Below are 20,546 nucleotides of genomic sequence, written 5' to 3'. Positions count from 1 at the left end.
GTGACCCACTTCCACCTTCAACATCATTACCACAAATGGCCTTATTTTTTCTTTATTTAATATGACTGGTAAACTAAATGCTGGGAACATTGCATATATGAATATACAAAGAAGTTATAAATGTGGCGTTGTCACACATCAGAATCAACAAATAACTTGGACCACGTTCAAACTTCTCTTTAATTTATGAGGTGTTGAAATGTCTCTTCTCAGATTGTACTACAGCTAAAGCCACTGAATTCATTAGACTGTTTTAAAAATCAGCATCCAGAGCCAAATATGGTTCTACATATAAAAGCCTATGATGGAATATATGTGTCTGAGTAGACTAAAAATGGTGAGCTGAAAATGACTGACTGTGTTTGAGAAGAAAGGCCTTTGCCTGCATCACAGTATATAACTACATGTTGATTCTTATAAAAAGAACATTTGAACATTTTAATGGCACAAAGTGATCCGCCGACACTAAATGGAGACCACTTTATTAAATCCGAGAAAGGTGTTCAAGTTTTGATTTTGTTTGAGTGAAACAAATTAAGTGTTCCCTGTGACACACAATGGTCTTTTCAGTTTGTTTGTTTTTTTATTTGAGTTCAGCTTCCAATCGTTGAATAAACTGTTTTATTTTTCAATGGCTTGAATAAAATGTCCTTAAACTGAAAAATGGAAAAAAAAACAAGCACAGAGTATTCCCTTGTTTGTCTTGTGGAAGGAAATGGGCACATTTGATTTTGGCATCAGGCAGAGTGAGTCAACGTCGCTTCTGTTCGCTTTTGTCAAAAGGTCCTGCAGCTTTATTGAAAACTAATTATGCAGACAATTAAGGATCACTTCCTAGAAAATGTTCAGAACTATTTCAACCAAGAAGTAAACAGCACTGCTGTGGGGCAGCAATGTCTCAGGAGGATTGAATAGCTGAGGTTATCTGCAAGAAAAGTCTGTAAACCCGTCACTCTCCTGCACTAAATTCCATAGAGAAAACCAGTATGTTTAGCTTATGGAGACCAAAATCACAAAATAACCCATTTGAATAATATATATAATAAATCAACTAATGCTGTATGTGGCTGTTTTTCTCCGGACTTTGGTGCAGGAAGTGACAAATACTTCAGCTTTAAGCAGGGAGCATGCAAAGCGTAGTCAGTGCTGACTCCACCACACTTCAAAAAACCTGAACTTTCCCTTTAAGGCAATATTTGTATCAGTACTATACTTCAAGCTATTTTCAAATACATAATTCTCCAACCATGAGAAGTATGAATAAATAAACAGCCCACAACACGACTAAGCTAAAATGCTGATTTTACAGTCTGTGCACAGGTATATAGGGTTTTTGGATTGTGTCGGATTTTAATCTCTAATTGTAGACACAAAAAAAACATATAATTCTGAAAAAAAAGGCTCTTCTGAAAAAACTAAATCATATTTGTGGATAAATCTAGTACATACAACCAGACGGTACAGACTCAAGATAACAACCCACGCTAGCTTTCCTGCATAAGTGTCCCTTTTATCTAACTTTAATACTAAGAAGCTTTTCATCCTGCCTTTTCACTTTAAAGGTGTTTTTAAATAAGGCACCGGATAAATCAGGGAAAAGTAATTAGCTGTGCCCTTTTGTCTCTTGTTCTGCTGCCGCTTCACTTGCTTCACTGAAAGGAAACTTGATCTCAGTTGGTCCCTCTCAATTACAAAGAAACTCACTCACTCTGCTGGACTTTAACATCAATTTTTTTTTTTTTTTTTTTTTTTTAAACCATGGTGTTACAGACCTGAATGTGACTTGTGGCTGAATTAATGTCTCGGCAGGCGCAGGAAACTGCGCCATTGTCATGGTCACAATGACGAACCCATCTTCAAGGTTACGAAGCAGTCATGGTTAAAATTGTATCTTGTATAATGAGGTCACCCGAGTCCTTGTTTTGCCCCCTGCGTAATTACTATTGCAATTAAGGCTTTGTCATTTGAACATAAACATGTCTTTTTCAGACATCTGCACAATAATTTAAAAGATGTGCTCTCTCAATAAATAAATCATAATTTGCAGAAAAAACTTTTGCTCAATGCATTCAATATATTCAACGGCTTGACCTGTTCCTCTTATTGTATTTGTCAGTGTTAACAAAACATTGCTATAAATGAGTCTGGATTCTACACTGTAGTTTAGTTACGGTAAATTAATACATCGGAAATTGTAATTCTTTTTCTTCTGCTTCTCCTTTTAGAGGTCATCACGGCAGATAATCTGCCTCCCATCTTGTCCTATCCCTTATGTCCTCTTCAGTTACTCCAGCTGTCCTCATGTCCTCCTTCACAACCTTCTCTGCTGTCTTCCTCTTTTCCACCTGCCCGGCAACTCTATCTTCAACATTCTTTGACTATCCCTCCTCTGCACGTGACCAAACCATCTCAATCTTGCCTCTCCTAATTTATCTCCAAACCGTTCAACCTGAGCTGGTTTAACAGTATGCTCATTTATAATCCGGACCATCCTGGTCACTTCCAATGAAAATCTCAGCATCTTCATCATTGCCACCTCAGGCTCCACTGTGTCCAAGTCATACATCATAGCAGGTCTCACTTTACCATCTTGTAGACCTTCCCTTTCACTTCTGCTGCTGACACTCATCTCCACCCACTCCACCCTGCCTGCACTCGTGAATAAATACACAGAAAATGAAGGCTGGTGTTGGTGGATTCAGTGGAATTTTCTCACAGTTGAAATGTTGTTCTTTTCAGTCGAAAATTAGAAAGAAAAAATCAATAATAGCTCTTTAAGTGCTGTGTTCATCCATTTTGTAGGATACAAAATTTGTTGACAACTGAATTTGTTCGACTGCAGGGATTTATTTTTTTTGTCTCCATGCACTGCTTTTTCAAACCACAATGACAAAATGTAGACAAAAACCCATTAAATGAATGTTGGTATCCACTCTGCTGGATCTCGACTTTTCACCAGTTGTTGACTATGCATGGCTGCACAGAATTGCTACCAATCAGCGTGACGTCGCAAGCAGGAACGGCAAACAACTAAACAAAAAGGGATCAAAGAAAGGACTTGGTTTAAAGAAAGAAAGAAAGAAAAAAGGATGTCAAAAACAGACAAGAAAGGACGGGAAAATACATTTTATAAGATCATAAAATACGGACTAAATCAAGTCGCTACCACAATCTTTTGTCATTTTTTACATTATTCTAAGATTGGGTTGCAAGGGCAGCATACTAAGCAGGTTTCTCCAGACATCCCTGTCCCCTGCCTTGTTTACCAGCTCCTCCTGGGAGATTCCAAGGTGTTCCCAGGCAAGATAAGACATTTATTCTCTCCAGTCAGTTCTGGGTCTACTCCGACCCTGGAATTCAGGAAGAATCCAGACCAAATGCATACAGTATACTACCCCAACTGGCTTCTTTCAATGCAAATGTCTGACCTCACGACTCTATCTCCAAGGCTGACTGACCCCAGCAACCCTACAAGGGAAACTCATTTCAGCTAATGTATCAATCAAATCATTCCAATCAAAATGCCAAAGATCACCAAAGTTTTCACATAACTTTAGCCTGAGAAGAAAGAAAAGATGGACACACACACACACACACTGAGATCATCCTCATCCCCCAAAAGTAATTCGTTGTAATTTGTTGTTTGAGATTAGGTTGGGCAGTACAGTCCCAAGCAGATATGAAAGCAGTGAAAAACATAACGAACACTGAATAATAAACTGTGAAAGAGCACCTCCTTGTGAAGCTTTGATGAGAAATATATGAGAGTTAATAAATCCATCGAAACAGCAGAGAAAGAGGGAACCAGCTCCTTGAATTTTATTGAAATGCATTTTATGAAAAGGCATCATGTTCTTCTGCTGTTTGTACTTAAATGTGAAAGATGACAACCTGTCATTTGCCAATTATCTGGAACACAACACGCAACAATCGAGACTTCCGTCGGCAACTACACAACAGATACTACGAACAGTGTTAATGTGATTTAAAATGATCAGGAACCTTCAACAGATCACATGACTGCACATTTGCACAAGAGTCCATGGATCATATTTGCTCTAATGAGTTCTTTTCTAGGACCTAGCAGACTGTGGCTAAGATCTACTCAGTTTATTGTGGGTGTGTATCAGTACTGTATGTGTGTGTATGTGTGTTTGTGTGCGAGTGTCCTATATCTTGTGTGGGTGTTCTGACAAGGTGTCACCTCTGGGTGTCATTCCAGGTGATATCGCCAAGGAGAGCAGCCTTTACAGCCATCCCACAGAGCTACCTCCTGCTCTTAACAAGGACACCGAAGCATGGAAATGCAACGACACACACACACTCATAAACAGACACGCACACGCAAACACACACGCACTTGATCTTGCTTTGGCACACAGCGGCAGTAAACTCGTGCATTACAGTGTGACCTGAGATAATTCATCTTCATTGTACAAGTCATCGAATCTGAAAGACGACTGTGAGACAGTTGGACTTGCATTTAACAGCCAAGGAAACTGGTCACATGAACACATGCAGTAATTGTCTATCTTCTCTCCCATTTGTGCAATTTCACCCTTCAAAGATACAAAGCAGTGTCAATTCAATATTTGTATATGACTTAGCGTTGAAGTATGTGAGGCACAATTTTCCACCCAATGGTAAAGGGGTCAGTGGTGGCAAATGTCTTATCGCCATTATGGAGACATTCTGTTGTCTAACAACCAACCAACATACTTTATAATTACTCTTACTATCAGTCATGGGAGGTTGGACACTCATTCCTCTGCCCTTCTGACGCCTCCTCTTCTGAAGCTAGCAGCTAAGCTAACAGGTGAATCCACATATTTATGCGTTACTTTGCCCTCTCTGGTGTGGAACCGAAAATACTTTGACACAATGCCTTTTTCTGGATGTGTGATTTGTCATGGAGGACAGGTTGACTTGCTGGTGTCCTCCATTTTTGCAACAAAACAACATCACTGTCTTGTTTTTTGTGCTCAGAGTGAGTGCTCTGCAGGACTGTGTGGTAATTGCAGTTTGATAATGAACTTCACCCCCAAGGTCAAATGGATGTCCACATTTCAGATAACAAAGTGACAGCCCTATTGACCTTTGTGCATAAACCTGAGCCTAAATATAATAACATTCACAACTAGAAAATGGTTATCATCACTCTCATTTCCTAATCTTTGTCAAAAGCAACAGAAGCAGTCTAATCACATTAATTTGCACCCCTGTAGACATGGAAATAAGTAAGGTTACTTTACATTCTGTTCATAAATTGGAAACATAGGATCCTGGAGACTAGACTGTTGAGAATACATTTCTGAGAGGAGAGACAGGGTGTGAAAATGTCCCCTGAGCTATATCTCATTCCTCAAATGTAAAGAGAGAGAGGGGGAAAAGAGAAATGACAGAACAGGTAAGCAGTGACAAGCTGGCTGTCACCAAACAGAAGGATTCTTATCCCATCCTCCTGCAGTCACACGTGACTGATGAGGCGGTAGAACAAAAAAAAAAGTTTCACTTGTCTTTTCTCTAATCCTCACACTTTTCTTTATGTCAGGAAATTAATGGATTTTTCATGTAGGACACTTTTTTATACACACACACACACACACACACACATTCGTCTGCCTCGCTATGCTCATCCTGGAGCAGTGCTTTTATCATCACCTGGTAAGTAGCAGCGGTAAAATTGCTTAATTAAAGCATGAATGTTTAATAAACCCTGGGGCTGCGTGAGGAGGGACCTGAGATAGGCCTTCCATTTACAGACAGCCTCTGGGAAGGAGACAGACAATTCCTCAACTTGCTTCACGCTGACTTCAAGTTCAAGTGAGTCCTTGAGAGAACAGGTGGAGCCGATAAAGGCCAGAGAATTCACGAGTGCTGAGGTCACTGCCTTGAACTTTGTTAAAATGCTAAGTTGTTCATTTCTGGAGTAGCTGGGAGTGGCAGCGTCTGAACTAAACGGTGACCTTAACCCCAGGCAAGAGCCACTTGATTCTCATTTCCTTTTTCGAAGTCATTACATGTCTCAGTCAGACCAAGCACATGTTGTCATTTCCATAACAAGATGGCACAGCATATGAAAAGCCCATCAAATTGCATGTCACTCATTTACATGATAGTGTAAGAAGCTCTTAGCAGTAGCTCAGATTAGAGATGCTGCTCCCTTTGTTGTAACATCTGTGTTTTCATTTAAAAACCGAGTCACGATCTATGCTATGGTTATGTTAGCCATTCATACTATCCCAGAGGTGTGGAGCCCCCTAAATGAGATAACAGGCGTCTTGTCTGAGAGCTCCGTTTGGACAGCGTGTCATTATTGGCTGACATCTGTATTGTACTTGGTCGTGATTTGTCCGCCATATGAAATGCAGGAAAAACAGTGAATTCAACATTTGTGACATGGTTTCCAAGTATTTAAGAAAGATAAACTCAAGTAAGTGCAGTTGCCTACAGCTAACTACTGAAGATGACTATGATCTGGTTGGTGGACAGGTCTAACCACAGTGAACAAGATGGTATCTGCCACAGTTTGTGACAAGGTTGAGACCTAACCTGGTATATTTTAACCATGCAATACTTCATTTTTTTTATGGAAATGATGTTGACATAATGAGGAATAAATGTTCTATCACATTGTTTTGAATGAGAGGCGTTCCAGTTGATGCCGTTGACCATATGATTTGTCCTTAAGAGACACTTTGCTTCTACTATGATGCGTCGATCTAGGTGAACAGGGCGGGTTCACACACGTGTACACGCATCCTACAAGAAAAGGTTCTGTATGAAAAATGAAAACCCTCCCAAACAGGCTGCAAGGCTCCCTGCAGGCGGAGCGACCTCTACAACAGCATGAAGCATCTCACTGCTCTCCATCTCTCTCTCACACACACACTTGGTGTGTGTATTCCTGCTCACATGTCGCCCCCTGTAGTGAACACCACACAACCCACCTTCTCTATCTCTTTCTCACTACATACATACACACAGGTTCGTGCAGCTATTCTTCTAAGGACACTGCACCGACTCACATTTTATTTGGACGGCTTACACCAGAGGTGTCAAACTCATTTTAGTTCAGGGGCCACATATAGCGCAGTTTTAATCTAAAATTGGGCCCGGAGCAGTAAAATAATAGCATAATAACCTATAAATAACGAGATCTCCAAATGTTTCCCGATATATGATGAACCACTGGAAATTCCTCAAGAAAAATAAAAGCAATTTCAATAATATTAACAATATTATACCTAGGTTTACCATTAAACATGTGCATAACAACTTACAGAGTGTGGATCACAGTGGATCTACGAAGACCACAAAACATTTAGTCACAGGTATCTGGAACTGAAAAGTACATTATATCACATCATGTAAGACACAAATTCATCATTCATATGTTTGACACCGCTGGCTTAGACAAAGCATAAGCCCGAACCTTAACCATACCCAGTTCAGGCTCAATCCTGACCACAATCCAAATTTAAACTGTACAAGTTCCTCAGAAATGACATTCCTCCTTATGAGGACCAGGTGTTGGTCTCCATGAGGATGACTGGTCCTGACAAGGTCAGTGTTTATGCCAAAAAAACGGTCCCAAAGACGTCCACAAAAATGTACTTTACTATTTCTCTCAGTCAGCCACCCACACACCGTCATGAGGGACTGGTGTGTGGTTGCACTGGCGAACAGTACGTGTCACTTTGTGGTGTGATGTGCACTAGCGATACAGGTTATGTATATGCAGGAGCACCTGTCCACACAGACGAGCGTGACAAGTATCAAGCATGCATTAGTGTTCCTTTAGGACAGCTCAGTGGTGCCAGTCGAGTTATAAGTTGGAAATCCCTTAGTTTAGCAACAATGTGGTCCAGTTACGCAGACGCTTGCAGGGAGAGACGCTGCTCTCACATTCATCTTCCTCATCATGCTGCCAGCTGCCAGCAGCAAGGAAAAAACTGCAAGTCAGGCGGGTTTATGAGTATTTCTCCTTTTCACAGCCGGTCTTTTTTTTTTTGGACCAGGGGTCCATCTGCTCCTTTGTTTCTTTACCCTTCCATCATCATCAATATGTAAGACAGCTCTGATTAGACTGCGATCAAAGTAATGAAATGATGTATTACAACACTTTCCGGTCATTCTCCTGTGACCAGTAGAGGCAGGGCAGCTAAAAGTAAAAAGGAGAAGGTCAAAAGAAAAGTGTCTAACTTGGAACTCCTTCGTAGAAACATGTTATTAACAGTGAAACTTCCTGAAAAAATTAGATATTAATTAATTAGTTTTTTACCCCTTTGATTGGTTGTGGGAAAACTGGAGCTAATCCCAGGTGATATTTGGTGAGAGGCAAGCAAACACCCTGGAGAGGTCACAGTGTATCACAGGAGCCAAAATACACAATCGTTTAGACTCATTTGTCATGGGACAGTATGAGATTCTGAAAGTATGATTAACCTTTGGCAAAAAAAAAAAATCACAGAATCATGATATTATATTGCGATTATAGCACGAAAGAGGTTGTGTTGCTCATGCCACGTTCAACCTGAGTGATCACATGGGTTATACAGTTTCCCCACACAGTCCAGAAACATAAAGATTAGGGGATTAGGCAACATTAGACGCTCTAAATTGACCATGAGTATGAGAATGAATGGTTGTCTGTCTCTATGTGGCCCTGTGATGGACCGGCGAACTGTCCAAGGTAGAGGTGAAACGATTAATCGATGAATCGATTATTAATCGATTACTAAATTAATTGTCAACTGTTTTGATAATCGATAATCGGTTTGAAGCTTTTTTCATTAATAAAACAAGATTTCTGATTTATCTTCTTAAATGTGAATAGTTTCTTTGTTAGTTTGCTCCACGGAACAAAGAAATCATTAAAACTGAATAATGTTGGTTTGTGGACAAAACAAGACATTCAATAACATTGTCATTTCCAGGTTTGACGAACACTGATCAACGTTTTGTTACCTTTTCTGACATTTTAAGAACCAACCGATTCATCGATTAATCAAGAAAATAATCGACAGATTAATCGATTACAAAAATAATTGTTAGTTGCAGCTCTAGTCGAAGGTGTACCCCGCCTTTCGCCCTATGTCAGCTGGGACTGGCACCAGTGACCCTCATGTGGAGGATAAAGCGGTAGAAGATGGATAATCTTCAAACGTGAAACTGAGAAACCTTCATGGATCCCCTGGCAGTGTGCCACTGATCCCTTTATGAGAACAATCACTGTCTGGGTTCACAAGTTTCTTCAATGCAGCAATATAATACGTAAAGTAAATGAGCTGCCAGGCATAATAGCTGTTCTATGCATCCAGCTGATGGTGACCCTCCAGTTTTACTTCCACAGAAAGCCCTTCTACCTGATCTTGTACGTGATGCACATAAAATGTCATGGTCTATTTCCTTGTTGCGATGGCTGACATGCACACATGCTACATACAATCTCTTTTGTTTTGACTGCTCTGACTGCTCTCTGTTGTGATCCAGTGCAGTTCCTCTCCGTGCCATGGTGCTTTCAGTCTGTGACACTGTGACCTTGTTTGGTCATTTTCAAAGCTTTTCTGCTTTATCACATATTTCACACCTCAAAATGAGTGAAGACCTGAAAGGGAGAGCGTGTAATATGCAACCAAGGTCACGACTTAGATGATCCCGCAGCACTTTGAGCAACTAAATCTCTCCCTCCTTCTGTTTCCACACTTTGTTGGTCACCTCTGGTGCCTGCTCAAAGCGAACACAGTCGTGTCTCTTTTGCTCAGATTGAGTCATGAGCCTTTTCATCTCCTCACTTCCCTCTGATCCACCCTTTAATCACTCACTGCCTCCCCTGCTGTCCACCTACATCTCACAAATACAATACTGTCCTGCTCTGTCCCAACACATCATGACAAACTATGCACACACCCACATCAACACACAATAACATGTTCTACCAGAATAGATTTTCATGGCCAACATTTCAGAATAATTTGATCTGTTACCTTTTCAGTGTCGGTGCTTTCCAAACACTGCCTTGAAGTAACCAGCACTGTCAGCTTAGAGGTTAGAATAATACTAATAATGAGCTGCATTTATGTTGCACTGTTTCGAACAATGATACAAAGTGCCCTACTAGATGTAATAAAAACAGGCTGAAAGAATTGAGACTAAGGAAAGGAACATGGGCAGAGAAAAACGGAATAAAAAAACAAGATCTTAAAACAGACAGCATAAATATCGGCCAGTGTCAAATGTAAAAGCTTTCCCAAAACCAAAATCTTTAAATAGGGACTTTAGCTCAGCCTAAAGTATTACTCTGTCTAAATTCAATGGGAATAGAGTTTTATAATGTGAGGGCAAAAGCCTGAACACTCGTCATTACCTCCACCAAGGAGCTTTGTGTTTTCATTGTCATTTGTTTTACTGTCAGGCTGTCGGCACCATTACTCAAAAACTACTGAACCACATTTAATGAAATTTTCAGAAAAAGTTGAACGTGATGACCCCAGCAAGAACATATTAATTTGTGAAGCAGATCCAGGAATATTTCTCACTTTCTTTAACAGATTTTGTAATACTTTTGTGTTGGAGCAAACTTAAATATTAAAGCCAAGCATTTTTTTTTTTTAGACGTGCAAATATTACCATATTTGCACTTCTAGGTTTTTGTTTTGCCTGTTTACATGAAGTGGGGCAAAGATATTTAAATCAGGAGGTGAACTACTTTCACTGGACTTATAAAGAGAATGGTAAATGGTCTGTATTTCTAGTCTGGGTGACCACCCAAAATTGAAAGATGACTCACTCTACACTCTTAGAAATAAGGGTTCCAAAAGGGTCCTTTGACAAGGGCTGAGGTTCTACCTGGAACCATTTGCTTCTGAAAAACCCTTTCCCCGAAGAAAGGGTTTTTCGAGGGTTCTTGGTAACACTAATGGTTCCAGGTGGAACCTTTGTAAAAAGGTTCTACCTGGAGCCAAAAAGGGTTCTCCTATGAGGACAAGCCGAAGAACCTTATACAGTTCTACTTAGCACTTTTATTTCAAAGAGTGTACCACTGAGCTACCATTAAATGAGAAGCAGATAAGGCACCATGATTTGAGATTTAAACAGGTAGATAACACACTTGTACAAGAATGTGTGCATTTTTTGAACTGGGCTTTGGTTTCTATTGCTCTACTTTCAATCAGCAGAATAGGTTCGCACCTTTTCAGCTGTGATGTCTCACTAATCTTATTCATACGGCTCCCCTGTACCCGGGGAAACTCCTTTGGTTGTGTGTGAGCACGGTCTGTCACATGGGTCGTTGCAGAAATTACACACTGTAGAGGCCACACACGTTGCTGAAAACACATGTGTGAAAGGGGAGGGAGTGGGTGTGGCTGATGAAATAGATCTTTTGGTCCAAGGTGTTATTAGTAGCAACATCACGTGGCAGGGGATATGGTGAATATTAATGTAAGAGATTAGTTAAACAGCACAGAGGCTGTTGACGCAGTTAGCTGACTTTATGGACAGCAGACACCTGTGTGGTTTCACTGAGGCTGTTTGTGACTAGTTATTCCGGGGAGGGTTTTCTTGTTTAGGAGAGGCTGTTGGTGACTGGCAATGGCTGAGAAGCTATACACCCAGAGAGTCTGAGCTAACTAAGAGTGAGTGTTACCTAGCGACGAATTCTACAAGGGTAGCTTGTGGGTTAGCCACCCTGTTTTTTTCCCCCCTTAGCTGTTGTGACAGGGAATACATCTCAGCTCAGTTGAGTTATCGAATGCATTTCTGTTCCTCCTCGTTTTTCTCCGCGTTTACACCACGTTTTTTTTTAATATTATGTCACCTCACAATGTCTGCTTTTAAGGGCCACTGAGAACCCACAATGACACAGATACAAAAAGAAACATGTGATGCATCATCATGACAAGGTGAAAAAGGTCATGTCAAAGTCAATACAGGTTTAGCTGCTTCTCTGTATGAACCTATTGACATCGTCAATAGATTGCTGTGCTAGAAATAACCTGTTCAAATTATATTTTATTTTTTTATAAGAAAAAGGTTATCATTAAGCCCAATTATCAGTTTGTAGGTAAACGTATTCAACTCACGGTGCACAATTTACACACCTGCACTTACGGACGTGGAGCTAACTGATAAAGACGTGCAGAAATACTGCCAATCAATCTTTGTGCATTGTCAGTAATCTTATTGATTTATTTGTGATTTATATATTTTCAAAATAAACTGTTGGTCTGTTAATCAATCTTTGTTATGTCTAAATATGACCTGAAATTGTGGAGAACTCTGCCCACTGCTTTCTCCAGTGACAATAAATCATCATCAAGCTCCCACCACTCCTCACCGCAGCCCCATCAGCTGGACATGATGCTCCAGGTTTTGACAGTGATCTGATGCTGGGCCAGATCCTTCAGTCCCTCTGCTGAGGGAGAGCTGTAATGGCTGGTAGGCAGGTCCAGCAGTGTATTGCCTGATCCATCCAAACAACTATCAGTCCTCATCAAGAGGGTCCACATCCGACAACCCCCTCTCTCCTAGCTCTCATTAACATCTTCACCCGTCTGCCAATCTGTCTCTCTTGTCTCTGTATCTTCTGGATTTCTTTCATTCGTCACTCACAACCATCACCCCTCTGTTCCCCTCTACAAAGCACAGCAGGTCATAACCATCCAGCTCCCCAACCCATTGCCACAAAGAATCCATTACATCTCCCCAGCCTCAAATCAATTTATCCAGTAATCCATCCAGCCAAATATTCACAGACTGCCTGTCTCTTCTATTTGAGCTCATCATGGGGTTCCACAGCCACAAGCTCGCTTTCAACCTGGAATTATCATCAAGAAGACATTTCACCTGTATGTCGAGGGAGAGGGAGAAAGCCATAATGCATACTTCATTGGGTGGCATATTCCTTTTTATTTTTTACACCTTAGAGCACAATCAGCCCACACCTACCACTGAGTTACGCAAGTGCAATAACAAGGAGAGGAGGCTGGGTGAGGGAATAAAAGTCACTCTGGAGACTGGGGGAGGATAAGGCAGGAGGTACCCACTGCAACATGTCTACTTGGTTGGCTTCCCACGACTGGCTCAGTATCAGCCCACTATCAGCCTGGGAAGGGAGTGATTGGGATGCAGTGATAGTGGCTTGGAAGAAGAGGAGGACTGATAGAATATGACCGCAGGCCGATTAGGGGAAGCGACTGAGAGAAGCAGAGGAATGAGGAGGAGTTAGATGGAAGAAAGATTAGGATGAGAAAGGAGAGCCGAGAAATGTTTCATCCCTCTGGCCATAGTCCTGATAGAGTCAGGACAGAGATGTCAGGCCACATCCTGTCTGCCGAGGGAAGGGGTGGGGAGTCAAAATCAAGCAGCAGACAATTATACTTCAAGCTACAGCCCCCTATATAGCATCTTATTTCTGCCTTTCTCGTGCCGTCTTTCTCTATAGACTCCCCTTACCTCATCACCCGCACCTCTCAGAGAATTCCCAAAGCTATCCAATATCAGCACTTGATTCTCTTCTGTTTCCACAGGCTTCCCGAAAGCTGATTGAGTGTCTCTCCCAGGACCTTAGAGGGACAGAATGTGGTGCCATCCTCGCAAGGTCACAGATCTCACTTTCATCGGATGAAACTCTAAACCATCCATTCCCCCAAAACACACACACACAAACACATGCACATACAAATAACCATACACACACACAAAGCACTCCACTTGCTTTTGCAGCAATGTCACAATTATCTTTACTTCTTCACAAACATTTTCACCAGCTCCACTGCTGCTGCATTTCGCTTTCATTTTGCTGAGAGGGTACCAAACCTTGAGGTCAGACAAAACTAAATAAATCTGTTATACCCTTTCAAAGCATGACTTCACTTTCACTCCTGCTTCAGACAGAAGCAGACCTAATCAATAAACATAGCATTTCAGTGACTTTGAAACTGTGCAGCAGATGTATAAGGGAATGAAGTAAACCCTCTCACAAACAATATTTTACAAGTCAACAAGTCAAATGTAAAAGCTTTTCAACTCACCGTTTATCTCGGCGTCTCTTCCACTCTCCTTCAAGCTGGGTAAACAGTTTTCCAGGTAAACTCCATTGTGATAACAGCTGTCCCCCTCACTGAGCAGCGGCGGTGGTTCCCAGCACAAACATGGAGTCTGCATGATGCCACAGGGCCTGTTCGATGTGCTGGAGGCCAGGCAGTCCTCCAGCCACTGGCACAGCATCTGACAGGCAGCCATGCTGGGGTTGCGCTTCCCCACTACCAGGTATTCTGTTTTGAAATCCCCTTCACCATCTGTGATGGCAGTGCCCAGCCGAGGAGGTCCCTTCCTCATTTGGAGGAACTGCTTCCCGGCCTCTAGGAACGCCACGGGTGCAGAGGTATCACACAACCTCACAACCTCATCAAAGCTCTCCATGCCCAGGTAGGTGCGTGTGGTTTCCAGGAATGACTCGTACTGGAAGGTGCGCAGTTGGGACGGCACGCAGCTCTCTGTAGGTTTGGTCACCTTGATGAAAATGGTGTAGCGCCGTGGATCAGGGTTCTGCAAGGTCCAAGAGCAAGGCAGGGCGGGGAACACCGAAGACGACAAGAAGAAGCCAAAGAAGCGGCTCTGGACTAATGTGGAACAGGAGTCTGACTCTGGGCCTGAGGGCGCTGCATGACACCGACCCTCCATCAGCAGCAGAGGTGCAAAATAGAGAAGGATCACTGGAAAAGGCCCGATCACGTGGCCGTGAATATGAGAGGCCATTCTTGCCATGGTTTGAAGATAAAGGGAAGGGGAGAGTGCCGTAGGTTGATTACTATTGTCTGCAGGACTCAACTTAAAGTCGGGGGAGGGAGAAAAGGACGTGGTAGAGGAGGGAGACGAAGGCTTCTCTCAAAGATCCAGTGATCGTCCCATGGCTACATCAGTCGACCTCGAGAGTCACTGGAACCTGTAAAAGGGAAGAGACAAGATATGAATTACACTTTCTATCTGATCAGACGGCGGAATTGGATTAAACAAATTGGATTTATCTCTGCAAAGAGAAATCTCTATCAGCTGTTATTGTTTGTGCTGTAAACTGAGAGCGACTGCAGTGACAGGGGCCCTGGAGAAAAGCAGCAATTCTAATAGAAGCAGATGGAGGGAGGGAGCCAGTGATTTAGTCAAGTTTTTCTTCATTACACAAGTTCATATTGGTCTCTTCCTGAGAGACAACTGCTTTCCTCACACGTCTCCTCACATATTTCATTCGCCAGTTCATTAATTTGTCCAATTATAACACTATTAATCACAAAATGGCAACACCTGCAGTTATTCATTACTCCAGCTTATTAGGACGAGCCACGGTCAGTGACGCCACCACCGTCACAACACTCGTCTTTGCTTTTGCTAATTAAAACCAAAACAATTAGCTGATGTTTTCTTCTTCTTCAAATAAACTTTCGAAAGATGATAGCAGTATATTTCATGTAAGGCAAATTGCCTCTATTACACTTTACCTTCCTTGAGTAGCTCTGCTGTTTAAGGTTGTTAAAATCAATTTTGCTTTATTGAAAAGCTATGACATGGAAAATAGTTTCAGGTTGCCAAACAAGCTCATTCATATACACACTCCGGCTGCGGCTCTTTGAGTGTATAGTTTTGCACTTGGCCTGAAGTGATTGCTTTAAGTACAGGTTGCAATGAAACAGAGCGCATGGTTTAAAGAGAGGCAGACTGCTGTGTAATCTTCAGTTACACACAATATACAGGACATTAACTGGAACAGTGATTCAAATGTAGCCATTGTACATTTTTGTGGAATGGTTTTCTCCTCATATTGTCAACACCTACTCTATAGAAAAGAAAGTTCCTCATAAAAACACACTAGAATGTTCACATAACACCCAGACAACCTACAACAAAATCTTCTGACATTATGCTCTCGACCTGCATGTCGAATGTCAACAAAACTTTTTATATTTGCCAACCTGTCTCTGCTGTGTTCTGCTGCTTGGCAGACACCTCGCTACACATCACCAATATCCCCATATGCCAACCGCCGGGTGAGAATTTTGTCTAAACATTCAAACGTTCAAATGTTTGCAGAACACACTTTTTGTTTTCAGGGAGACCAGGTTAGACGGTGTTCCTCAGTAAGTTGCGCATTTCCATTAAAACTTGATTCAATCCAATTCCATTTCATTAATACCAAAATAGACTAACCAACACATGCATAGAGACAAGCACTGACAAAGAACCAGCACAACTATTTATGCTACATATCCTATAAGTTAGAACTTTGATTGTTCTTTAAAAATCAATTAATAATTTATATTGTAATAAGTTACAAGAAAATACATTGGTGTGTTTTGTTATCTAAAGGGAGAAGCTACGGTACGTTGGTGGATTGTAAGCTGTGAGATTTCTGTGACCATTACAGAATATACTTGTTATTGAACAGAGCTTTGTAAAGTTGTGAAGTGGGAGACGGGGTCACCCAAAGAGTGCTCAAAACACTCTCAGGGAAGGCTGAGTGAAACGGAAGTGAAAAACTCTAGTATTGAATTAGTCATCAAAGATAGATCACATCACAACAGCCGAAATGTGTTTGATTCACTTAAAAAAGCTTTTTAGTGTTTTTTTTATCACTTTCCACAGGGTCAGAAATAATGGTTTTTGTTTGGTTTTTCAAATACATTTCATGTGAACCGATTTAGTTAGTTTTTATCTTGAGCATCTTTAGGATAAAATAACATCACCGTGATCACAAAAGCACAAATATGCTAGGCGAGGCAATGATGGAAAAACAAGTTCTTCCCTAGCAACTGCTTTTTATATCAACAATAAATCAAATTAATGAGGGATGATAAAGGTGTCACTCGCAATGACTAAATTCTGCCTTACTGAGGCTCTGAAATCAGTATCAGAGAAGGAAAACTGGTGGAGCTCAGACAAATGTAACTATACGTAAAAAAGTAAAGATTTTGCCATTTATTTTGCTTTTATTATTATTTTGATTAGAAGGCTGAACAAGTAACTGTTTACATTTCCTGCAGACACATCTCATCTGTTTCCAAAGGTCGCAATGTCCGTGTTGTGGTCATTTGTAATTATGATTTTTATATTTCAAATACAAGACGCAGGGGTTTGCATAACAACTCAAACCAAAGATCGTAAAATATTTACCAGTCAATTTCCAGCACTTAACCCAAAAGCTGGAGCTTCACCAGACTGAAACACACCTGGCAACTAATTCAAATGACATCAAGGCAAATGTACCTTGTATTAACTGTGACAAAAGCGACTACTTGATCCATACCCAGCTGCACCATTATAGATTTCTAATGAAGACAACCGGATGGCCACAGGGAGCATGCGGTGTAACTAAGGACACCAGTCTAGTGTTGCCTCGCACTGATCAATCATAATGATCTGAAAGGGAGAGTAGAATAATACTGTGTGTGTGCGTGCCTGGGAGGACGCACAAAGAGGTGGGATGGAGCAAAATATAAATTGGCAGAAACCAATAAAGATAAGTCTTCAGACGCAATAAAACTGTGTAAATAGGCCTTCAGGGGGAGGTACACTGCGGCATGCTGTACCACAGAATTAAGTTTCCATCTTAAACTTGATTAAGCAAACTTTAATCAAACTGTTCATCTGGTCTTGTAAACAAAGGCATTTTTTATGACAACAAAAGGAATCCACTAGACACTATGGCACAAAACTGACTGAATTTAACGTTTTACTAATTAATTAAGTTATTTTTATATTAGAAAGTGTACGCACTTAAGGACACATTTAAATTCATGAACATTGTCCAAGCAAAAAATACAAAGACAGTGCCAATTATACATATTTGCAAATGAAAATATACAAATAATCTACTTTTATAGGATTGAAAATATATATATATATAAATATATATATTTGAAGTAAAAACCTTGAATACATTTAAGCAAACACAAGTTGAGGTGTCGTACAAAAAAGATTTTTCCACATTCAAAATCAGTGCAATTGTCTGATAGGACCAGAAAAGCATGAACGCCAAAGCTTCTAAAGCACACACCTAATAAAGCATAGGGGCTGCTGTCACCTGCATGGCTGCCTCAACAAACATAATGGACAATGGATGCCAGATTCTCTCAGTATAGTTATGCAGTTTTTTTGCTCATGCAGGCAGGCAGGCAATCCACTTCCCCCACATCCAACGTGGCAAAAATGATGAATATCATGTCACGGATTACTCAAGATGTGGTAGAAGAAAAATGTAGAAAGCACTTTTTCAAAGATTTCACAGTCAATTGTCATTTAAAATTCTAAATACTGGAATACATGTGGCACATCATGTCATATAGCTAAACGTCCTGTAGTGTCGAGTCAATGCAGCTGTCTTGACGTGAAGACACTGAAACGTCCCTTCTGCTTGGACAAAATGTAACCTCCGCTTGAATTCAGTGGTGTCAGTTCTCGGAAAACCCACTTCATATCACTTACCACCGAAAAAGCTTTTTTTCTTCTGGTGCCATGATTCATTGCGTCTCATTTTACTTCAGCGTGGATCACATCTCTTTTGGCCTCCTCCTCCCCGCCACGGCCTGGCAGCTCTCTAACCTGCACCTCGATCCAAACAGTATCCAGGGAAAACAACCCGGACCTCTTTCACTAACAGTAATGAAAGGAAAAAGGTTTCTTTAACAGAGCATAAAAGGCTGGTCTTTATTGACAGCTCTATGTCCCAAATACACACACACACGAAAACTAACCAACTCCACCCTCCTCTTTCTAACCTACCGGGAGGTCGTCTGATCAACTGAACCGTGGTGCTCTGCTGGAGCTTCCTGTTCATGGCAAGTCTCCCCTCATCATTAACACCAAGCACTGGTCCCTACCTCCCTATACCTCCAACCTTGGAACACACACACACACGCACGCACACACACATCCCCACAGTCTACTATCGATCTCTGCGTTTGAGAGCAGAGCAGCTATTAAGGACGCTTTCATCTACTTTGCAGCACAGGAGAATAGGATATGGCAGTGAAAGGAGAAATTTGAGCCACAGCAGCACAGCAGCGGTCTGCCAAGTAAAATCTGACCCCAAGATTAAACTTCATGTTCCCAGTCAATTAATCAATGCATCTCTTCTAAACGCGGCTAATATGCGTTGCATTATGGGATTTCAAAGAATATTAGAAGCTGAGGGCTACAGTCTCTTTATTTCTCACTTTAATTTTTCATGTTGAGGAAAAGAAGCACACATTTTAACATGTTTAACTTGTTTTTCTTGTTGCTGTTGACGGTATGTTGCTTCAGACTCGCTTGTTCAGGTGAGTTAAACTTTTTCTGATTCAAGGTATTCTATCTCGTCTCAAATATGTGCTCGAATTAAGAAAAAAAGGAAGAAGAAAAAAAACACTGGAAAACAAATTTCCCATGATGCCATGGATGTCACCCTGTGTGCCAAGTGAAATCTCAGGTATTTAAACCCCCATCAATCCAGTCCTTAATCCCAAATTCGATAAAACCCAAAGGACATCATTAGAGTCATTTTCTCACACTAGACAACACCCCTCCAGAGGAAAAAGTAGGCACACTGTCATTCCCATTGAGGATTAAACTGATCATCGTGTCTAAAATCGACAGAATGTCTTTTTTTATTATTCCACAGAGCCAATAAAAAAAAACACGGCCAATTTAATTCATTTTGATATGATAGATATGTCTGTAGTTGGGTATAAATACAAAGAGCACTATACAAAAATGTCCCTTCCTCATCTGGGGCACAGGTGGCAGAATCAATTGTCAACCCACCATGATGTCATCCATTGTTGTGCGAAATACAACTTTGAATCCTCATATTCAGTCATTTCTTGTGGCCCTGATCTGAGATGCTGTCCACTGCAACCATGCACCAAAACGAGCAGCCGATCACAGAACTATTGAAGGAGACAAGGGTCAGGTGTTCTGAGAAAGTAAACGGTCCACTCCACACAACTCACCAATTCCTCTTCTTCTTCTCCTAATAAATTTTGACAGCCCATACACAGAGAGGTTAAATGCTGCCCTCCACAGGTTGAAGCCGTGAATCACAGTTCTTCCCACCCCTTGAAACCTGACTGTTGTTCTTACAAATCATCCTAAAAACCGGATATATTTGAATATGTAATACTGGAGTAAATGGAGACGCATCATTACAGAAGCTGGCGTGTGATGTATCTCAGTCTGAGAGACAAACATGAATATTATTTCAAATGATTTCCCTTAAATCGCTTAATTCCAGAAGCAACGTTTCCTAACCTGGCATATGATTCACAAGCAATGGATTTGGATTTGGAACATGCCAAATTAACCTTCTTTAAAGCTTTTATTCTCACCAACTTCTAATCCACACATCTGATTATAGACTGTGTTATGTTCTCATTATTTTGGAGTTTATTCATTTGTACAAATTCACATAGCATTTGAATCCATACTTTGAGGATGCAGCCTTCGACTATTAAGGCACAGCTAGTGTGCATTTCCCAATGTGGTGCTTTATGGTCTGTAGGACTTGTTATAAT

At 41.0% G+C, this 20,546-nt stretch overlaps 1 protein-coding gene across 1 annotated transcript in view; it reads right to left on the bottom strand.

The window, feature by feature from the left end:
• The window catches only part of adgrb1a (adhesion G protein-coupled receptor B1a), a gene marked incomplete at both ends in the record, with an annotated part of 90,596 nt that extends 75,833 nt beyond the window's left edge, over positions 1 to 14,763 (bottom strand). The window contains one exon of the mRNA XM_083891155.1: positions 14,037 to 14,763. Within this exon, the coding sequence (XP_083747281.1) occupies positions 14,037 to 14,763 (727 nt within the window). The remainder of the gene's footprint in view (positions 1 to 14,036) is intronic.
• Positions 14,764 to 20,546: the final 5,783 nt, after the last annotated feature.

This window comes from Microchirus variegatus, assembly GCF_963457635.1.
Source record: "Microchirus variegatus genome assembly, chromosome: 1".
NCBI lineage: Eukaryota > Metazoa > Chordata > Actinopteri > Pleuronectiformes > Soleidae > Microchirus > Microchirus variegatus.
The sequence above is the reverse complement of the archived record's forward strand: the minus strand, read 5'-3'. Positions and strand labels throughout refer to the sequence as shown.